The 14,265-nt window shown below is 55.0% G+C and overlaps 1 protein-coding gene across 5 annotated transcripts in view; it reads left to right on the top strand.

Annotated features, from left to right (window-relative positions):
- NFASC (neurofascin) overlaps positions 1-14,265 on the top strand; it is a gene marked incomplete at both ends in the record, with an annotated part of 170,792 nt that overhangs the window by 108,521 nt on the left and 48,006 nt on the right. For 3 of the 5 annotated variants that reach the window (XM_084245074.1, XM_084245073.1, XM_084245072.1), the window contains 5 exons: positions 3,142-3,247; positions 5,223-5,419; positions 5,853-5,975; positions 8,526-8,696; positions 12,616-12,666. In XM_084245074.1, coding sequence (XP_084101200.1) covers positions 3,142-3,247; positions 5,223-5,419; positions 5,853-5,975; positions 8,526-8,696; positions 12,616-12,666 — 648 coding nt within the window. Of the gene's footprint in view, positions 1-2,366; positions 2,385-3,141; positions 3,248-5,222; positions 5,420-5,852; positions 5,976-8,525; positions 8,697-12,615; positions 12,667-14,265 lie in introns of all 5 variants that reach the window. The other 2 variants (XM_084245071.1, XM_084245070.1) reach the window with 1 other exon arrangement.

Here is a 14,265-nt window from a genome sequence, read left to right as displayed (position 1 = left end):
TGTCAAGGACTCGGCATTTTTCTCCTAGACTCGCAGAGGACAGGAGTCGGGGGAGAAATGCTCTCCCCCAGCTTCCTCCCAAATAGCGCTGAGGACAGCTTGACAGCTCATGCTCACATGTGCCCCATCCTCCGAGGCACGGGTCTGTAGAGTCAGAGTCAGGGAAAGGAGAGAGGTGCCAGGACAGAGAGACCTTGCGTCCAGGTGGAGCCCAGTGGAAGGGGCTTCTTCTCTCTCGGAAGCCAGAAAAACAAACTCCCCCTGCACTTGCCCTCACCCTGCGTGTTCCAGTGAAGAGAAGGGCCGGCGGGTAATGTGGGGCCACAGGACTGGGCAGGTTGCCCTTGTCCCTAGACAGGTGGTCCCCACTTTCTCCGGTGGCTTCTTCCTGGGTTGCCTGTTCCCCTGCAGTGAATTCCTCAGTGGCACATGGGGACTGCGGGTATCAGTCCTCCTTTTAGCAAATGGACACTCAAGAGGCCTCTGGCCCAATTTCAGCGGGGGCTAAGGGGAGCAACCAGCCAGCTCCAGCTGCTGAGAGCCTCCGCCTCAAGCTCTCCCCCGAATCTCTGCTGTCCTAATGTGGAGAACAGAGAGCCTTGGCCCCGCCTGGCCAGCCCACCCCTCTGGCCAAGGCTGGACCTGTAAGTGCTCCGTATCAGGCCTCGGGTCTTGTCCCGGTTCTGCAACAACCATCCCATGTGGGCTTGACACAATGATTCCCCTTCTAGGAATTGGGGGCTCCCTGGACAGTGTTAGGGCACTTTCCTCAGAACTGTCACCGTCCTGTATGCCTGTCTATAAAAAGGAGCTCACAGCCTGTGTGGCAAAGTAGCCCCTTTGTCAGCCTGCCACCCAGGGCGAGGCCAGAGCCCCCGCTGTGTGTGGGGACCCACCAGACCCACTACCCATCAGGCACCAGGAAAGCGGGGTCAGAGGAAGGTCAAGTGTAAGCCCTGCTTCCCCTGAAAATGGCCCTGTCCTCCACCCGCCCCCTTCCATGCCCAGAATTTACCACTCTTGGGTCCCCAGTGGGAAAGCCCTATATGGGTGACGGTGCTGCCATGCCAAGCCCTCGGGAGGGTTTGAGCAGAAACCGGGGCTTCTGCTTCCCTGCTTCTTCCATTCCTTGTCCCCTGCCCCAGCCGCCCCAGGCAGATGGGAAGCCATTCCTCTCTCCCGTGTCCCGCGCCACGAATCCTGCGTCCACCTGGGTCTTATTCTCAGGACTTCCATCTCCTGAAAGTGTAGAACAGGTCTCCTGTTCCTGCCACACACACCCCACCCACGTCTGTCCTCACTCCCGGGACGCCCATGCCTCTGTCGTCCTGTCTTAGCACCGCCTTCTCCAGGCAGCCCTCTCCGAGCCAGAGCCCCACTTCCACCTCACATGACCACTTCTCCCCGTGGTCTTGCCCCAAAAGTCTGCCCTGGCCATCAGCACGGCATCTCGCAGCCACACCAGCCCAGGATGTGAGGCGCGTCGCTGTCTGACGTTATCGTAAAGACATCTTAGACGTTATGGCAACACGTGCTTCCTTTCCTGTGAGTTTTATCCGAGACCTTGCTAGTCAAAATGTGCTCCCCGACCACCAGTAGCGGCATCACTTGGCTGCTTGTCAGAAATGCAGAACCCCAGGCCCCAGTCCAAGGGAATCAAAACCTGCGTTTGAGTCAGACCCCCCAGGTCACTCACAGGCTTGTCAAAGCTTGTGGAACCCAGAGCTCACATATGCGCTGTGACGAGCTCACCTCCTCTCAGGTGAGGGCCGGGAGACCTGTGTCCCACCTGCACCCCTTTGTCAGATGCCCAGAGAAGGCAGCGTGCTGCTCGCCCCAGAGCACAGGCAATGTCCACCGTGAGCACAGGACGAGCATTCATCTGTCCCTAGAGTTGTCCAGAGGGCGGCCAAGGGCACAGTGAGTGAAGGAGGTGCTTTGGTGCGAGAGACATGTGACCTGGTGGGCACTCGGGCCTCTGAGCCTGGGCTTTGCCTGTGGCTGTGCCTCCAACCTCCCCTTCCCGGCCCCACAGCCTCAGCCTGGCCCTGCTGGCCAGAGACCGGTGCCCTCAGTGGCTTCCAGACATGCGGGCAGCTCTTCAGAGCCGCGCTCTGTCACTGTGGACATTGGGACATCCCTGGCGACACCTTCACGTGGTCAGAAGCTGGTCTCCCCAGGAGTGTGCACTGGCTGCGTCCCCAGCCCATCTGGCTCTTCCAAGCCTGCAGCTGGGAGGAGAGCTCCGTGCACCTCGCCAGCTCACCCCTCTCCTTGCACGCTGGGTGTGAGGAACCGGGGCGAGCAGAGGTGGGAGATAACTGTGTCTTCTTTTCCCTCCCAATGCTAACCTGCGGGACTAACAGCCAGCATTCAGAGTGAGTGTAAGTCCTGGGCGCCTCTGCACGCGGGCTCTGGGAGGTGGCGGGCAGACTGCGGCGGGAAGGCCAGGTGAGACACCTGGGGACTCGCGGCCTCTTCACCCTGCCTGGGGGGCTTCTTGACACCTGAGCCCTGCCATGGGGCCTCTCCCTGCAGGAAGGAAAGAGCCTCACCCCAGCATCCTACTGCTTGGAAAGGCAGAGGAGCAGGTGGGTAGGAAGGGCCCTGCTCCCCCAACCTCCAGCGCTGACACAGTTTCGGAAAGTCCACTGGAGCCAGGACAGTAGTGAGGAGACCTGTCCCTGCGGAGTTCTCTGGGGACTAAGGCTTCGTCATTCAGCCCCAGCCTCACCACAGTTGGGCCATCTGTTGACCCTCAAAGGTTCAGATAGATCATGGCCCCGAAGTTCTCAAAACCTGGCTACTTTTTAGTCCTTTATTCATTCAACAAACATTTATCAAGAACTGTCATGCCCTGGATGTTGTGCTAAGCACTGGGATACCAGGAGGGCAAACTGCCACCCGTCCCTCTGTTCCTCATTGGGAGTCTGTGAGCTGTCGAAGGGCGCCTTTTTATCCTCAGTCTTTGACGTGCACCCCCTTCCTGCAAGCCTGCTCAGGAAGCAGGGTCTCTCAAACAGGCACTGTGTATCCCCCACTTGTGCTGTGGTTCCTGGGCTCTTGATTTCAGCCACTCCCCAAGCCAGGGCCCAAGTGGGGCCCTGCAGCCCTGACTGCCTGCCCTGTGCCCCACTGCAGTGTCCCAGCCCCCGACCATCACCAAGCAGTCGGTGAAGGACCACATTGTGGACCCCCGGGACAACATCCTGATTGAGTGTGAAGCAAAGGGGAACCCTGCCCCCAGGTGAGTGCGCCAGCAGGTAAACCCAGGCTGGGTGGAGGGAAGGGGCCTACTAGGAGGGCATTTCAGCCACCCCTTTCCTTTGCCCCCGGGCTTAAAGAAGACAGCACGCATGCGATTGAGGGATACGCAGGGACCCCCACCACCACCAAACTTATACTCTCTGAAGGCATCCAGCCATCCGTGCGCTCAAAGACAAAACAGACTCTTCATGTGACAGATATTTAATAGAATTAGCGTGCAGAGAGACGGACAAGAAGAAGAAGAAAAGCATACTTTCCCAGAAAATACCCAGAGTCCCTCATGGGTAAATGCCCAGACAAGCAGGGTCAGCCTAAAGTGGCCGCAAGTCGAAGGCCCCCTGCTGGCTGGGAACCACAGGAAAGGGGTTCTGAAACAGGTCCCAGAAAACTGGGACAGAGGAGCTACCACATCCAGACCAGGGCTGTGATGCCAGCCTCCCCGCGTGTCCTGCCCACCCATGTGTCTCCTTCCAACAGCACCAGAGTGCAAGGCAGGCCACAGGAGGGTGCTCTCCCTTTCCCCCAGGTCACCTGCCCTCCGTGTTCATGCCCTGTAGCCTCACCTGGCCGCTCAGCTCCGCCCTTCGTTAAGTGGGATGGGAGACCTCCCTAACAGTGGTGCCTAGGGCAGATCAGATGTGTCCATTCCAAATGTACCACTAGGCACCTGCTAGGTGAAGGGACAGAGGAGAGACCTAGGGAATTTGGCTGATGAAGAAACATAGGTGACTTAAGTTCACATCAAGAAGCCAGAGCGTGTTTGACTCTCAGTGAAGTGTTCTCCCCACCACTTCACGTCCTGCAGTCGCTGACCGAGCTTAGCTTCCAGGAAGGACCTCTTCCCAGGTACCTTGGGCCTCGCCCTGAGCTCAGCCTGTTTATGTGAGCACATCAGATCACATGATGCTGCAGGCATAGAAAGCCACGTGCCATGAGTTAGGCCCACCACTCGCTGCCCTCAGGGAGCAGCCCTGTCCTCTTGAAGAAGGGAGGTGGGGAGATGATGTCTTGTCCAAGGCCACCCAATCTGAATGGGGCTGGGCCTGCCCGGGCCTCTGACACCCAAGGTCAGGTTTCTCTATCAAGAGAAGCATTCACGTGTGGACCTGTCAGGAGCCTCAGGCCAGATTTGTATTCAGACCCAGACACCCCAAGGCCCCACGTGGCTGGCTCAGCAGGGGAACCGAGGCAGGACGAGCCCGTGTGGGGCAGCCTTCTGCCCCGGGTTTGCCTGGGACCCAGGGACCTGCAGCCCATCACTGCCTGCTGGGCATTGCTGGGCCATTGTGCCTGAGGTGTGTTCTTCCCCCCATGGTTCCTTGCGGGCACAGTCTACCACTGCTTCTGCTTCTCGGGTGTCTTTTAAGGCCACCACTTTGTAGCTGCGACGCATGCTTCTGGGGAGGCAGACGCACATTCTGGTCTCCTCACTTTAGGGTTCAGTGTTATTAAGGCTGCTTTTTCTTCAAGGCTGCCCCTCCTGTGAGCATGACCCCTCACCCTGAGCCATTTCACTTGGCCTGTCCATGCCTCAGGTTAAGGAGGCAGGAGGAACAGCACAGGCCCCTCCCTAGGCCTTTGTGTTGGGTAAACCATGCAAATACCCTGGGGTGGAGGCAGCAGCTCCCTTGGGATTTTAAAAAGTCAGAATCACTTCACTTCTCACAGAACACAATCCCCTGAGGGTGCTTGGGTGTCTGGAGCCATGACTACCACCCTCACCGGGCCTGAAGATACTGACAGGGGCCGGTTCTGGAGGTACACCTGGGTGGGACGTGGGACTCTGCATTGACAGGCATCCCCGCTGGTTCCTGCTCAGCCACCTGGAACCTACTGGCATAGAGTTGTAGTCATGGGGCAGAGATGGGGACTAGGGCCCCAAAACTCCTCTGGAGGCTGGAACCCATCCTATCTCTCTTTGTTGCCCCTGCAACTCTGCCCCTTGTTTTCCACAGCTTCCACTGGACTCGAAACAGCAGGTTCTTCAACATTGCCAAGGACCCCCGGGTGTCAATGAGGAGGCGGTCTGGGACCCTGGTGATTGACTTCCGCAGCGGGGGGCGGCCGGAGGAGTACGAGGGGGAATACCAGTGCTTCGCCCGCAACAAATTTGGTACTGCCCTGTCCAATCGGATCCGTCTGCAGGTGTCCAGTGAGTAGCCTGGGGCAGGGCCACTTACCCCAATTCTTGGACAGAGGGTCATTCCAGAGGGTCCCCCTTGGCCTGTTGGTGCCCTGCATGTCCTGCTTGCTCCTCTGCCTGAGTGGGGTGCACCTACCCCAACACAAAAAGATTCCTTGGAAAGGAAGCTTCCAAACTAGAACCTTGAACAGTGCCACCAGCTGCTGAGCACAGAGAAGGGGAAGGAGAGGAGCCTCTGAGGAGGCGTATTCCCAGACAGAAACCTCTCTCCCGCCACCTACTGCTTATGGGCTGGCCACCTTTAGACCCCGGGCCCTGTCACCCTCCCCATGCCTTGTTCACCCAGCTCCTCTTCTTTTGATCCTGGCATGACTGCATCTAGCCTGCCCCTTGCCCTGGCCCCAGCCAACGCCCACATTTCTCCTGCTCTGTTTCTCCCCAGAATCTCCCCTGTGGCCCAAGGAAAACCTGGACCCCGTTGTAGTTCAAGAAGGCGCCCCCTTGACACTGCAGTGCAACCCCCCGCCCGGACTCCCATCCCCCGTCATTTTCTGGATGAGCAGCTGTAAGTCTCTGGACCTGGTGAGGGAGTGAAGTGGCTGTGTGGATGGGGAGGGGCTTGCCTGAGGCCAGAAGACCCTGGCTGGTGAGAAGCAGGTCAGGAGGCCCGTGGTTGAGAGGCAGGGTCTGACAAGACACTTCCTAGCCCAGCTGCTCCGAGCTGTGTGACCTTGATGGAGTTGCCTCAGGTGTGGTCTCTGGACCACACTTTCCTCTTCTGGAAAAAATAGGATTGATAATTGTCGTTATCTACCAGAACTATTATAAGAATAATCGGGTTAATACATCCAAAGTGCTTAGAATTTTCCAGAATAAGTGTTTGGTGATATTTGTGATGAAGAAGGGCAAGAAGTAGGTGAACAGGTTTTCAATAGACCAGTTGCTGCTAGGCCTCTGCTTGCAGCCTTTGGTCAGCCTGGATTTACTCTGATTTTCTCTTCCTATAGGACAGAAGGGGGATAAAGAAGTAAAACTTCTGATAAAGGTTTGATAGCGAGATAGGGTGTACCATCGCTCAGATTTACTGACATTCAGAGCATCCCTGGTTCAGTTGTGACAGGGACTTGGAGACTCGTGTAACACTTGGGACCTTAGTTTCTTCCCATGTTTTCAATTAAAATAAAAGGGAGGGGGCATTACACAGCCAAAGAGAGGACTGACTGCTTTCTAGCTGTGTCACTCTGGTTTCCTCCCTCACTCCATTCCTGCCTCCCTTCCTGCCATTCCTCCTCCCCCGCTCCACCCACCCCCCCACCTCCCTACCCACACCCCCCCACCCACCTACACACCCCCCTCCCCTCCCACTTCCCTCCTCACCCACCTGCTGCCCCAGCGTCTGTAGATCCTCCTGCCTGCCTGTCTTCCGTTGTTCTGTCCACCCCTGGATCTTCACAGCCTGCTTCCAAAAGAGGCTGCCCTGTCAGTGAGAGCATTGTGAGTGTTGTGCAGGGTGAGGACGACTGTGGCCAGTCACTGTCCCTCCCTTCCCTCCTCACGGTGCCTGTCTGGGGGCTAAGCTGCCCGGCCCCCCGGCTGAGGGTTGGCTCGCTCATTAGGTGACGTTCCCACACTCCTCTCTCATCCCCACAACACACTCATCACCAAGTGTGTCCACCTGCCTCCTGAGCAGACCCCACGACCGTCCTCCTCTGTCCAGCCCCGCCGGCCTCTCTCCAGCAAAGCCCACCCCCAGCTTTCCCTTAGGTCGGGACAACTACCCACAACTGGCCTCCTTGGTCTTTCTGAAATGAAAATCTCCTCGTCTCATTCATTCATATGTCCCTGTCACTCCCCCACCACCTCAGACAAAGTTCAGATGCCTTTCCCTGACAGGAGACTCCTTTCTGTCCTGGTGCCCAGCCCCTCCAGCCTCCTCCCACCCCCTGCTCCCAGCTGTCTCCATGCTCTGACCTCAGCACACGCTCTGTGCCTGAAAAAGCTCTTAGCTCTTTCCCTTCTGCCTTCTCAGCAACCCTCAAGTGCTAGCTCAAGGCCCATAGAGGGGCCTCTCACCACAGGCTCTGCTGCTTTTAGTAAAGAAACAGGCTCTGTGAGGACAGGAACTGTCTCTGCCCTCTGCCTCTCTCTCTCACCAACCCCTCTCACAGTGCCTGGCACTACAGTAAATCTTTGATATATGATTTGAAGAGCTGACAGCCCAACATGGGAGTGTTGGCATCCTTGTGCTTCAAGAAATGGTGACTTAAACGCAATTGTTTTTTTAACAATAAGGAGATATCTATAAGTCATCAGCCTTGTAAGTATATTTTTATAAACCTAACAACCTGGAAACACCTGGTTCTTTGAGTTTACATAAAACACAGTACTTGAAAAAAAATTTCGATATTGTAGTCAATGTTCTCAGCCACTCCTATGATGTCATTACTTCTAAAAAGCACAGGTGCTGGTATTTTAATAGCTCTAATATTGAAAGGTGTCCTCAGATTGATGGTGTGCTTCATTGATTGGGGTGTATCTTACAATTACAACTGGGGATGCTTTTTTCTTTTTGGGGGGTGGCTACAAATAAAACAGATTCATCTTATAATTTTTGGTTAAATTTTTGATTAAATGCTGCAAAGCCAAGTTCAAATTCATTTAGTGACCTGTGCCTACTCTGTGCCAGGTCCTGAGGCTGGTGCTGGGTATAATGATGAAAAAGGGTTGGGTTCCTGCCCTCTGAGGGCTTGCTTCTCTAGCAGGAGAGTTTGACTCCGGGTCTGGGGAGCATTGGAAGGGCTGTGTTCCATCCCTCTGGCCCTAGGGTCAGTGACGAACACAGACATTCAAAAATGTGGACCTAGAGGTGGGTGTGCTGGGCAGGCAGGCCAGGCAGGCCGAATCCTACTCTCCCCTGACTGCTGTGCAACCTCAGCTTCCTTATTATAAAATAGAACAGGCCCCTCCCTCAGAGTTGAGAAGATCAGACCACACCATGCACATTGGACGCCTGACCCCGCCTGGCCCCCTGCGGGCCTCAGTCTCCAGCACCACCACGGTGACTGTCGTTCTGATCACTACTGCTAACCTCCCCTGTCCCTCTGCTTCCTTCCAGCCATGGAGCCTATCACCCAGGACAAGCGTGTCTCCCAGGGCCATAACGGAGACCTGTATTTCTCTAACGTGATGCTGCAGGATATGCAGACCGACTACAGCTGCAATGCCCGCTTCCACTTCACCCACACCATCCAGCAGAAAAACCCCTTCACCCTCAAGGTCCTCACCAGTAAGTGCAGGTCCCTGCCTGGGGTAGGGGCCAGGGGCAGAGCCTACCAAGCCCACGCAGTCCTAGATACCTGATCTGGGAGAGACTTGTCTCTGAGGCTGACCTAGGAGTACTTGCAGCTCGTTGTACCCGAGCTAGTCCCACTGCCTTTCAACATGCCTCTTGATTCTGAAACCTGAACGCATCTTTGCTTTGTTGGTTGAGAAGCACTAATCAGTGCTCCCCAGACTTTCCTGGGCATCGGGGTCTGCTGGCAAGCTTGGCCTCACCCCCAGGCCCAGCCCTGTTCTGTCCGGGCAGCCCCAGGCTCTCTTCTTCCTCAGTGCTCAGTGGCTTGGGTCAAACAGTAGAGTTTAGGAGCCCTGCATTAAGGGGGCACCCAGCAGCCTCCCGGGCAACCTCCTTGATTGTATCTTTATTTCTGGTCATTCTTTGGTTATCTTTATATCTAGACTAAAGCCACAACACACAGTATCCACATTAGTGAGCACACCAAAATGAATTGTACATGCTGAACCATATGGGATGTCTATATTTGCAAGTTATAGACTTATGTTTACAGACTTATTTTTTTTTGTTTTATTTGTTTTTGTTGTTATTCCCATTCTTTTTGACTGGTACCCAAGCGAGTTGTTTCCTAACCCATTGTAGCCTTGGTGAACCTCCTTAGCGGGGAGAGAGAAGCTAGTCAGTACAGAGACCCTCCTCCTGCCAGGCTGCTGGCCAGAGCTTGGGCCCAAGCTGAGTGGCTCTGTGGCTTCCCCTGTGGACCTGGGACGTGCCTCCCAGAGAAGATCCACAGAGTGCAGGCCGACTCAACCACGAATGTTGTTTTCAACATTGTAGATGGTGGTGATTTAGGGGGAGTACACGAGGGGAGGACCTGGCTGCTTCCCCGGGTCAGAGAGGCTGAGGGTGACATGCAGGTGGCTGAGGACCAGCCTCCTGGGTGGGTGTGGGGCCGGAGGAGGGCCTGGGTGAACTCTTCACTCAGGACCCCTGGGGCCCGACCCTTTCCCACTCTCTTTCCCCACCACCCCCTGCTGCAGGTAGAAGCAGGTGGTGCTGAGGGACCAGCCCCCTCCCCATTCCCCATGGGGGGCTGGAGCCACCAGAAACAGCCTCCTTTCTGTTCTCCTGTCATATGTTTGCTTCATTTCTCTTCCTTTTCTTCCCACTCCTTTTTTTTTTTACCTCCTTCCTATTTTCCCCCCTCTGCTCTTCTATTCTCCTCTCTCTTTGAACCCCATATCCCCATTTTACCTCCTGCCTCTGCAGCTCCTCAGTCACTGTTCTGAATTGGCACGGTGCTGCTCATAACTTGATAGCCAACAGGATGTCCAAACACCCAGGCAAGCCCCGAGTGTTCCTGGCCTGGCTGCCCAGCCTGAGGCTGGCTCTCCTACTCCAGACCCGGGCCCCAGGTGGGGGACCCCTAGAGGAGGAAGTTGGGTTGTCTGAAGTGTGTCCTCGGTGTACGTCAGGAGCTGTCACCTGCCAGCTGGCTGAGCTGGGAAGGACAGTGTGGTCTACTCAGGACCCAGAATGACCTCCAGAACCAGGACAGGACTGGGCCACAGAGCCATGGGGGAGGCGGGAATGCCAAGAGCAGGGTGCCGCAGCGCTAGCCCCTGGACAGCCTCAGGGCCATCACCCAGGTTCCTTTCTCCCGCCCAGCACAGCGCTTGAAGCCAGCCAGCTTCCTGGGGGAGACACAGGTTGCCCTTCCGGGGTGCCACTCGGCAGCCCCTACCATCTCACAGGGTAAAGGCAGGGCAATAGGATGGCGAAAAACCTCTATGGATTTAAGCAGCTAGAGATTCGGCAACGTTTAGAGGTTGGATATGCCACAAACATCCTTTTCTCTAGCAGAGGAGGTAAAGGAAGTTTGTTCTGCTTCATTTCTGGGTCCCCTACTGCGCTGCAAACTCTTCCCCCAAAAATGATGAGAACCCTGTGGGGTGATGGGAACGGAGTCCCATCAGCTTCTTGGCACCCCACCAGCTGTAGCTTTGGCGGCCCCGCCAGCCCGGAATTGGGCACAGCTGCTGAAAATAGTGCCCTTGTGTTCTCTTGTCTTTCCTGCCTGGAGAGGACACAGGCCTTTTTTGTACCTTCGGAACCAGGTCTGGGGGTGGGAGCCAACGGCCAGTTGGGACAGCTTCAAAACCCTCTCACCAGGGCTTCCAGCTCAGTTTGCCCCTTGAGGAAGAAATAAATTTCATCTCTATCAGTTCTGTGTTACCCGTGATAAAAACAAGGCGAGGAAGGTATCAAAGCTCTGTGTTGGGATAGACAGAGGTCGACGGCAAGCCGGGCTCTCAGAGATGTGCCTGCCCCATGCTGCCCAGCATGGCCTGGCTCCTGGGCCTCCTCCTGTGGTGGGGGAAGGGGGGATCTTCCTGAGGCAGGTGTGGAGCACTAACCCTGCTTCCTTCTAACGCCTGCTGGCTGAGTGATGTCCCCATAGATGTCAGAGAGACCCCTGAATTCTCAGATGTGCACTGGAATCCACAAACTCTGAGGTGGAGTTTCTCTGCACAGAGAGGTTGATTCACCTCTGTGAGGTCTTGGCCTCCCCAGGGAGGGGCGTCGCCAAGACCCTCAGACCCTCAGACCCATTCCCTACTAGATCCATCCCCACCTTGAGCTCCAGATAAACCCAACCCGACTTCCCAACCTCAGCAAGGTCTCTTGCAGCTCACCCCATCTCAAAGGAAAGTTCTGGACAGTGAAATCTCCCTCGTGAATGTGGGGCAGATTGAGGCACTGTGCAATGCCAGGACAGAGCTCACAGACCCCTCGAAGTCAGAGGACTTACTCTGCCTGCGGATATGCAAATGTCCTGGCGCAGCCCCTCTTGCAGGCCCTTGGGCTGTGTTCCCGGTTCTGGGGCTGTCTGCTTGGCTTCCAGTCAGCCTCACTCCACCCCCTGCTGGTTCTGTCAAAACCTGAGTCCAGTGTCTGGAAGGGAACAATGGCAGAGGAGTGAAAAGCTACTTAAGGGCATTGGCATGACCACGTGCCCTGTTCCAAATGTCTTTCTTGTGAAGAATTAAATCCCCAAGGGTTTTGATCACCTAGCTTTGGAAAACCAAGACTCCTATCTTGCTCCTTAAGGAACATGTTCATCCCAAACCAATCTGGAGAACAGTGACTCTCCAGCCTGCTCAGCTGGCTCTTCCCATCCCAGAGCAGAGAGCTCACAGCTCCCTCTCCTGTCCCAGCTCCCTCTCTGGTCTGAAATCTGGACCTCAGCTTAGCTCTCCCTGTTTCCCTGGTGCTCTCAGTATGAGACCTTTCTGCCTACCACACCATCTACAGGCATCATCTCGGAAACCAAGGTGGTGCCCTCTGGTCAGCTTAAGGGTGTCTGTTGTCGGTCAGCACAAGCTTGCAGGGCCCTGTGCAAGGTCCCCCTGCCCTGCTGTCTCTGATGATGAGCTGTCTCCCTTGGACTGTCTCTCCTCTCGTTCACCTTCTTAGCTTCTGCTTCAGGTTGAACTTGACATTCCTTTCTCCTTAGCCGTCCTGGGAGCTGGCCTGACCCAGAGTCCTGGGAACTGAGGATTTTGATGGAAAGGATGGTTCCAAAGTCTGCTACAGGAAACCACTAATCCTTATCTCATTTGTTTGAAAACATAATAGGACCGAACAACTAAAGGCCAAGTTTAATTTCTTTAATTACAAAGAAATTTATTTTATTATTGCTTTCTTTTGCAGGATTTAACCTTTTCTTCCCTATTGGGGGCCGTTTTGTGTCGCTTGTTCTTCACCAAGCAGATTTCCTTTCCAAATACGCCACGACTTTCCTTTGCAAAACGCCTCGGTTGTTTTTGTGGCTTTGCATTTCTGTTTGTTCTCTCCCCGTTGATGCTCCGTGCCCTCCTGTTTGCTCACCCTCTTTTGTTTATTGCAGACAACCCCCATAATGACTCGTCCTTACGAAACCACCCTGACATGTACAGTGGTGAGTCGCTGCGGTGACCTTGGGAGTAACCTTGCCTGTCCTAACCCCTGTTTGCCTAACTTGACTGATAGCATGTCATTAACTTATGCTGGGTGGCCCTTGGCCAGGCCAGATCCTCACGCCACCTCCAGAGAGTGCTGATTGGAGGGGGGCGGCCTGTTGGGGAGCTCAGGGGCTCATGTGGCTGTGAGTCTCCTCTGATATGCAGGCCTCAGGAGTTGCACTATGGACAAATGGTTCGAACCTGGGCTTGAAAAGAGCTTCTTGGAGGGGCTCAGTAGACACTTCAGAATCAGTGCTGGATGGTTAGAGACTGCCTGAGATTAGGTGAGCTGCCATAAGTGAGAAGGAAACAGGACGTCTGGTTGCAGTTATTGGCTGAAAGAGCACAGCAAGCTCTGTAGTGTGTGTTTAGTTAACTCTTAACTGGCCAGATGTGAACTGCATTGCAATAGTCTCAGCTACTGAGGGTGCTGTTTTACAGGTCCCACACGCTGAGTTTTCTTCCAAGGTAAACACAAGTGAAGTGGGGGGATCGCCTCTGCCACTTCTCCCCTTTGGGGGCATGCACGAATCCAGTGCCCACCAGCCCACGCGTTCTCATGGGGCAATCTCTGTGAAGCCTGTTTCTAATTTATCACACAGCTGCTCGCTTACTCTGATTAATGGAGTAATTGGCTGTTTCCACACCTGAGTTTCTCCCCATGCCTGCTCAAGAATGTCTCGCTTTCCTTGAGCAGCCAGAGGAATCCTCATTTGCCTGCTGTAGTGAGGCAGCTGGCCCCCATCATCAGTTATGCCTTGGAAGCTGAGGTTGCAAGTCCCCAGAGGGGTCATTGCAGGCTCAAATAGATAGGAAGTGTCTGCACTGTGATGTGCTAATATAAACGATGGTCTGCTTCTGGAGTGGGGGATGGGATCACTCAGGAATGAAGCAGAGGCTCTAACTTGACACCAAGCAGCAAGAGGCGCTCTGAGGTCCTGCCCAAGAGAGCGACTGCCCCAGGAAGCAGGATCTTCGCTGCATTCTGGACATTGTTTTCAAATAATGGGGCCAGCCACCATGGTGGGATGACCCCAGAGCGCTGGTGTGGGATGATCCCTTTGCAAAACTGGATTCTGGGTGATCTATTACTGAAGCATTTTTAAAGCTGTTGTGTATCAGGCCAGCAGGTCCCTTTGAGACCATGTGGTCCACGCTCTGAACTGCACATAAGCTCAGCCACTTGGAACTTGCAGGCCCTGAGGTGGTTTTACCAACAGGATGTGTTTGAATGATTCCAGCCGCTGACCTAGTTTGTGACCAGTGGCCAATATTACAAGCGAGTGAGTGGGAGTTATCAGAACCGCCCAGGGCTCTGGAACCAAGCTCAGAAGGTCTCCCCTGGAGGCTGACCCGTCCTCTTCAGTCCAAGGTAGAACTGCACTGGCCAAGTATGAAGCCAACCGGGAAGACTGTGACATTAAAGGGAGGGACAGCTAGGGCAACTGCTTCCAGAAAGGCAGAAAATAAAAAGAAAGAAGGGAAGATAAAGTTCCTCTTGAGTGCAGGCAGCTGGACAGAGACAGTGCGATGAGAAACACCAGGGCAGCTGTCTG

Source organism: Talpa europaea (genome assembly GCF_964194135.1).
Source record: "Talpa europaea genome assembly, chromosome: 10".
NCBI lineage: Eukaryota > Metazoa > Chordata > Mammalia > Eulipotyphla > Talpidae > Talpa > Talpa europaea.
The sequence above is the reverse complement of the archived record's forward strand: the minus strand, read 5'-3'. Positions and strand labels throughout refer to the sequence as shown.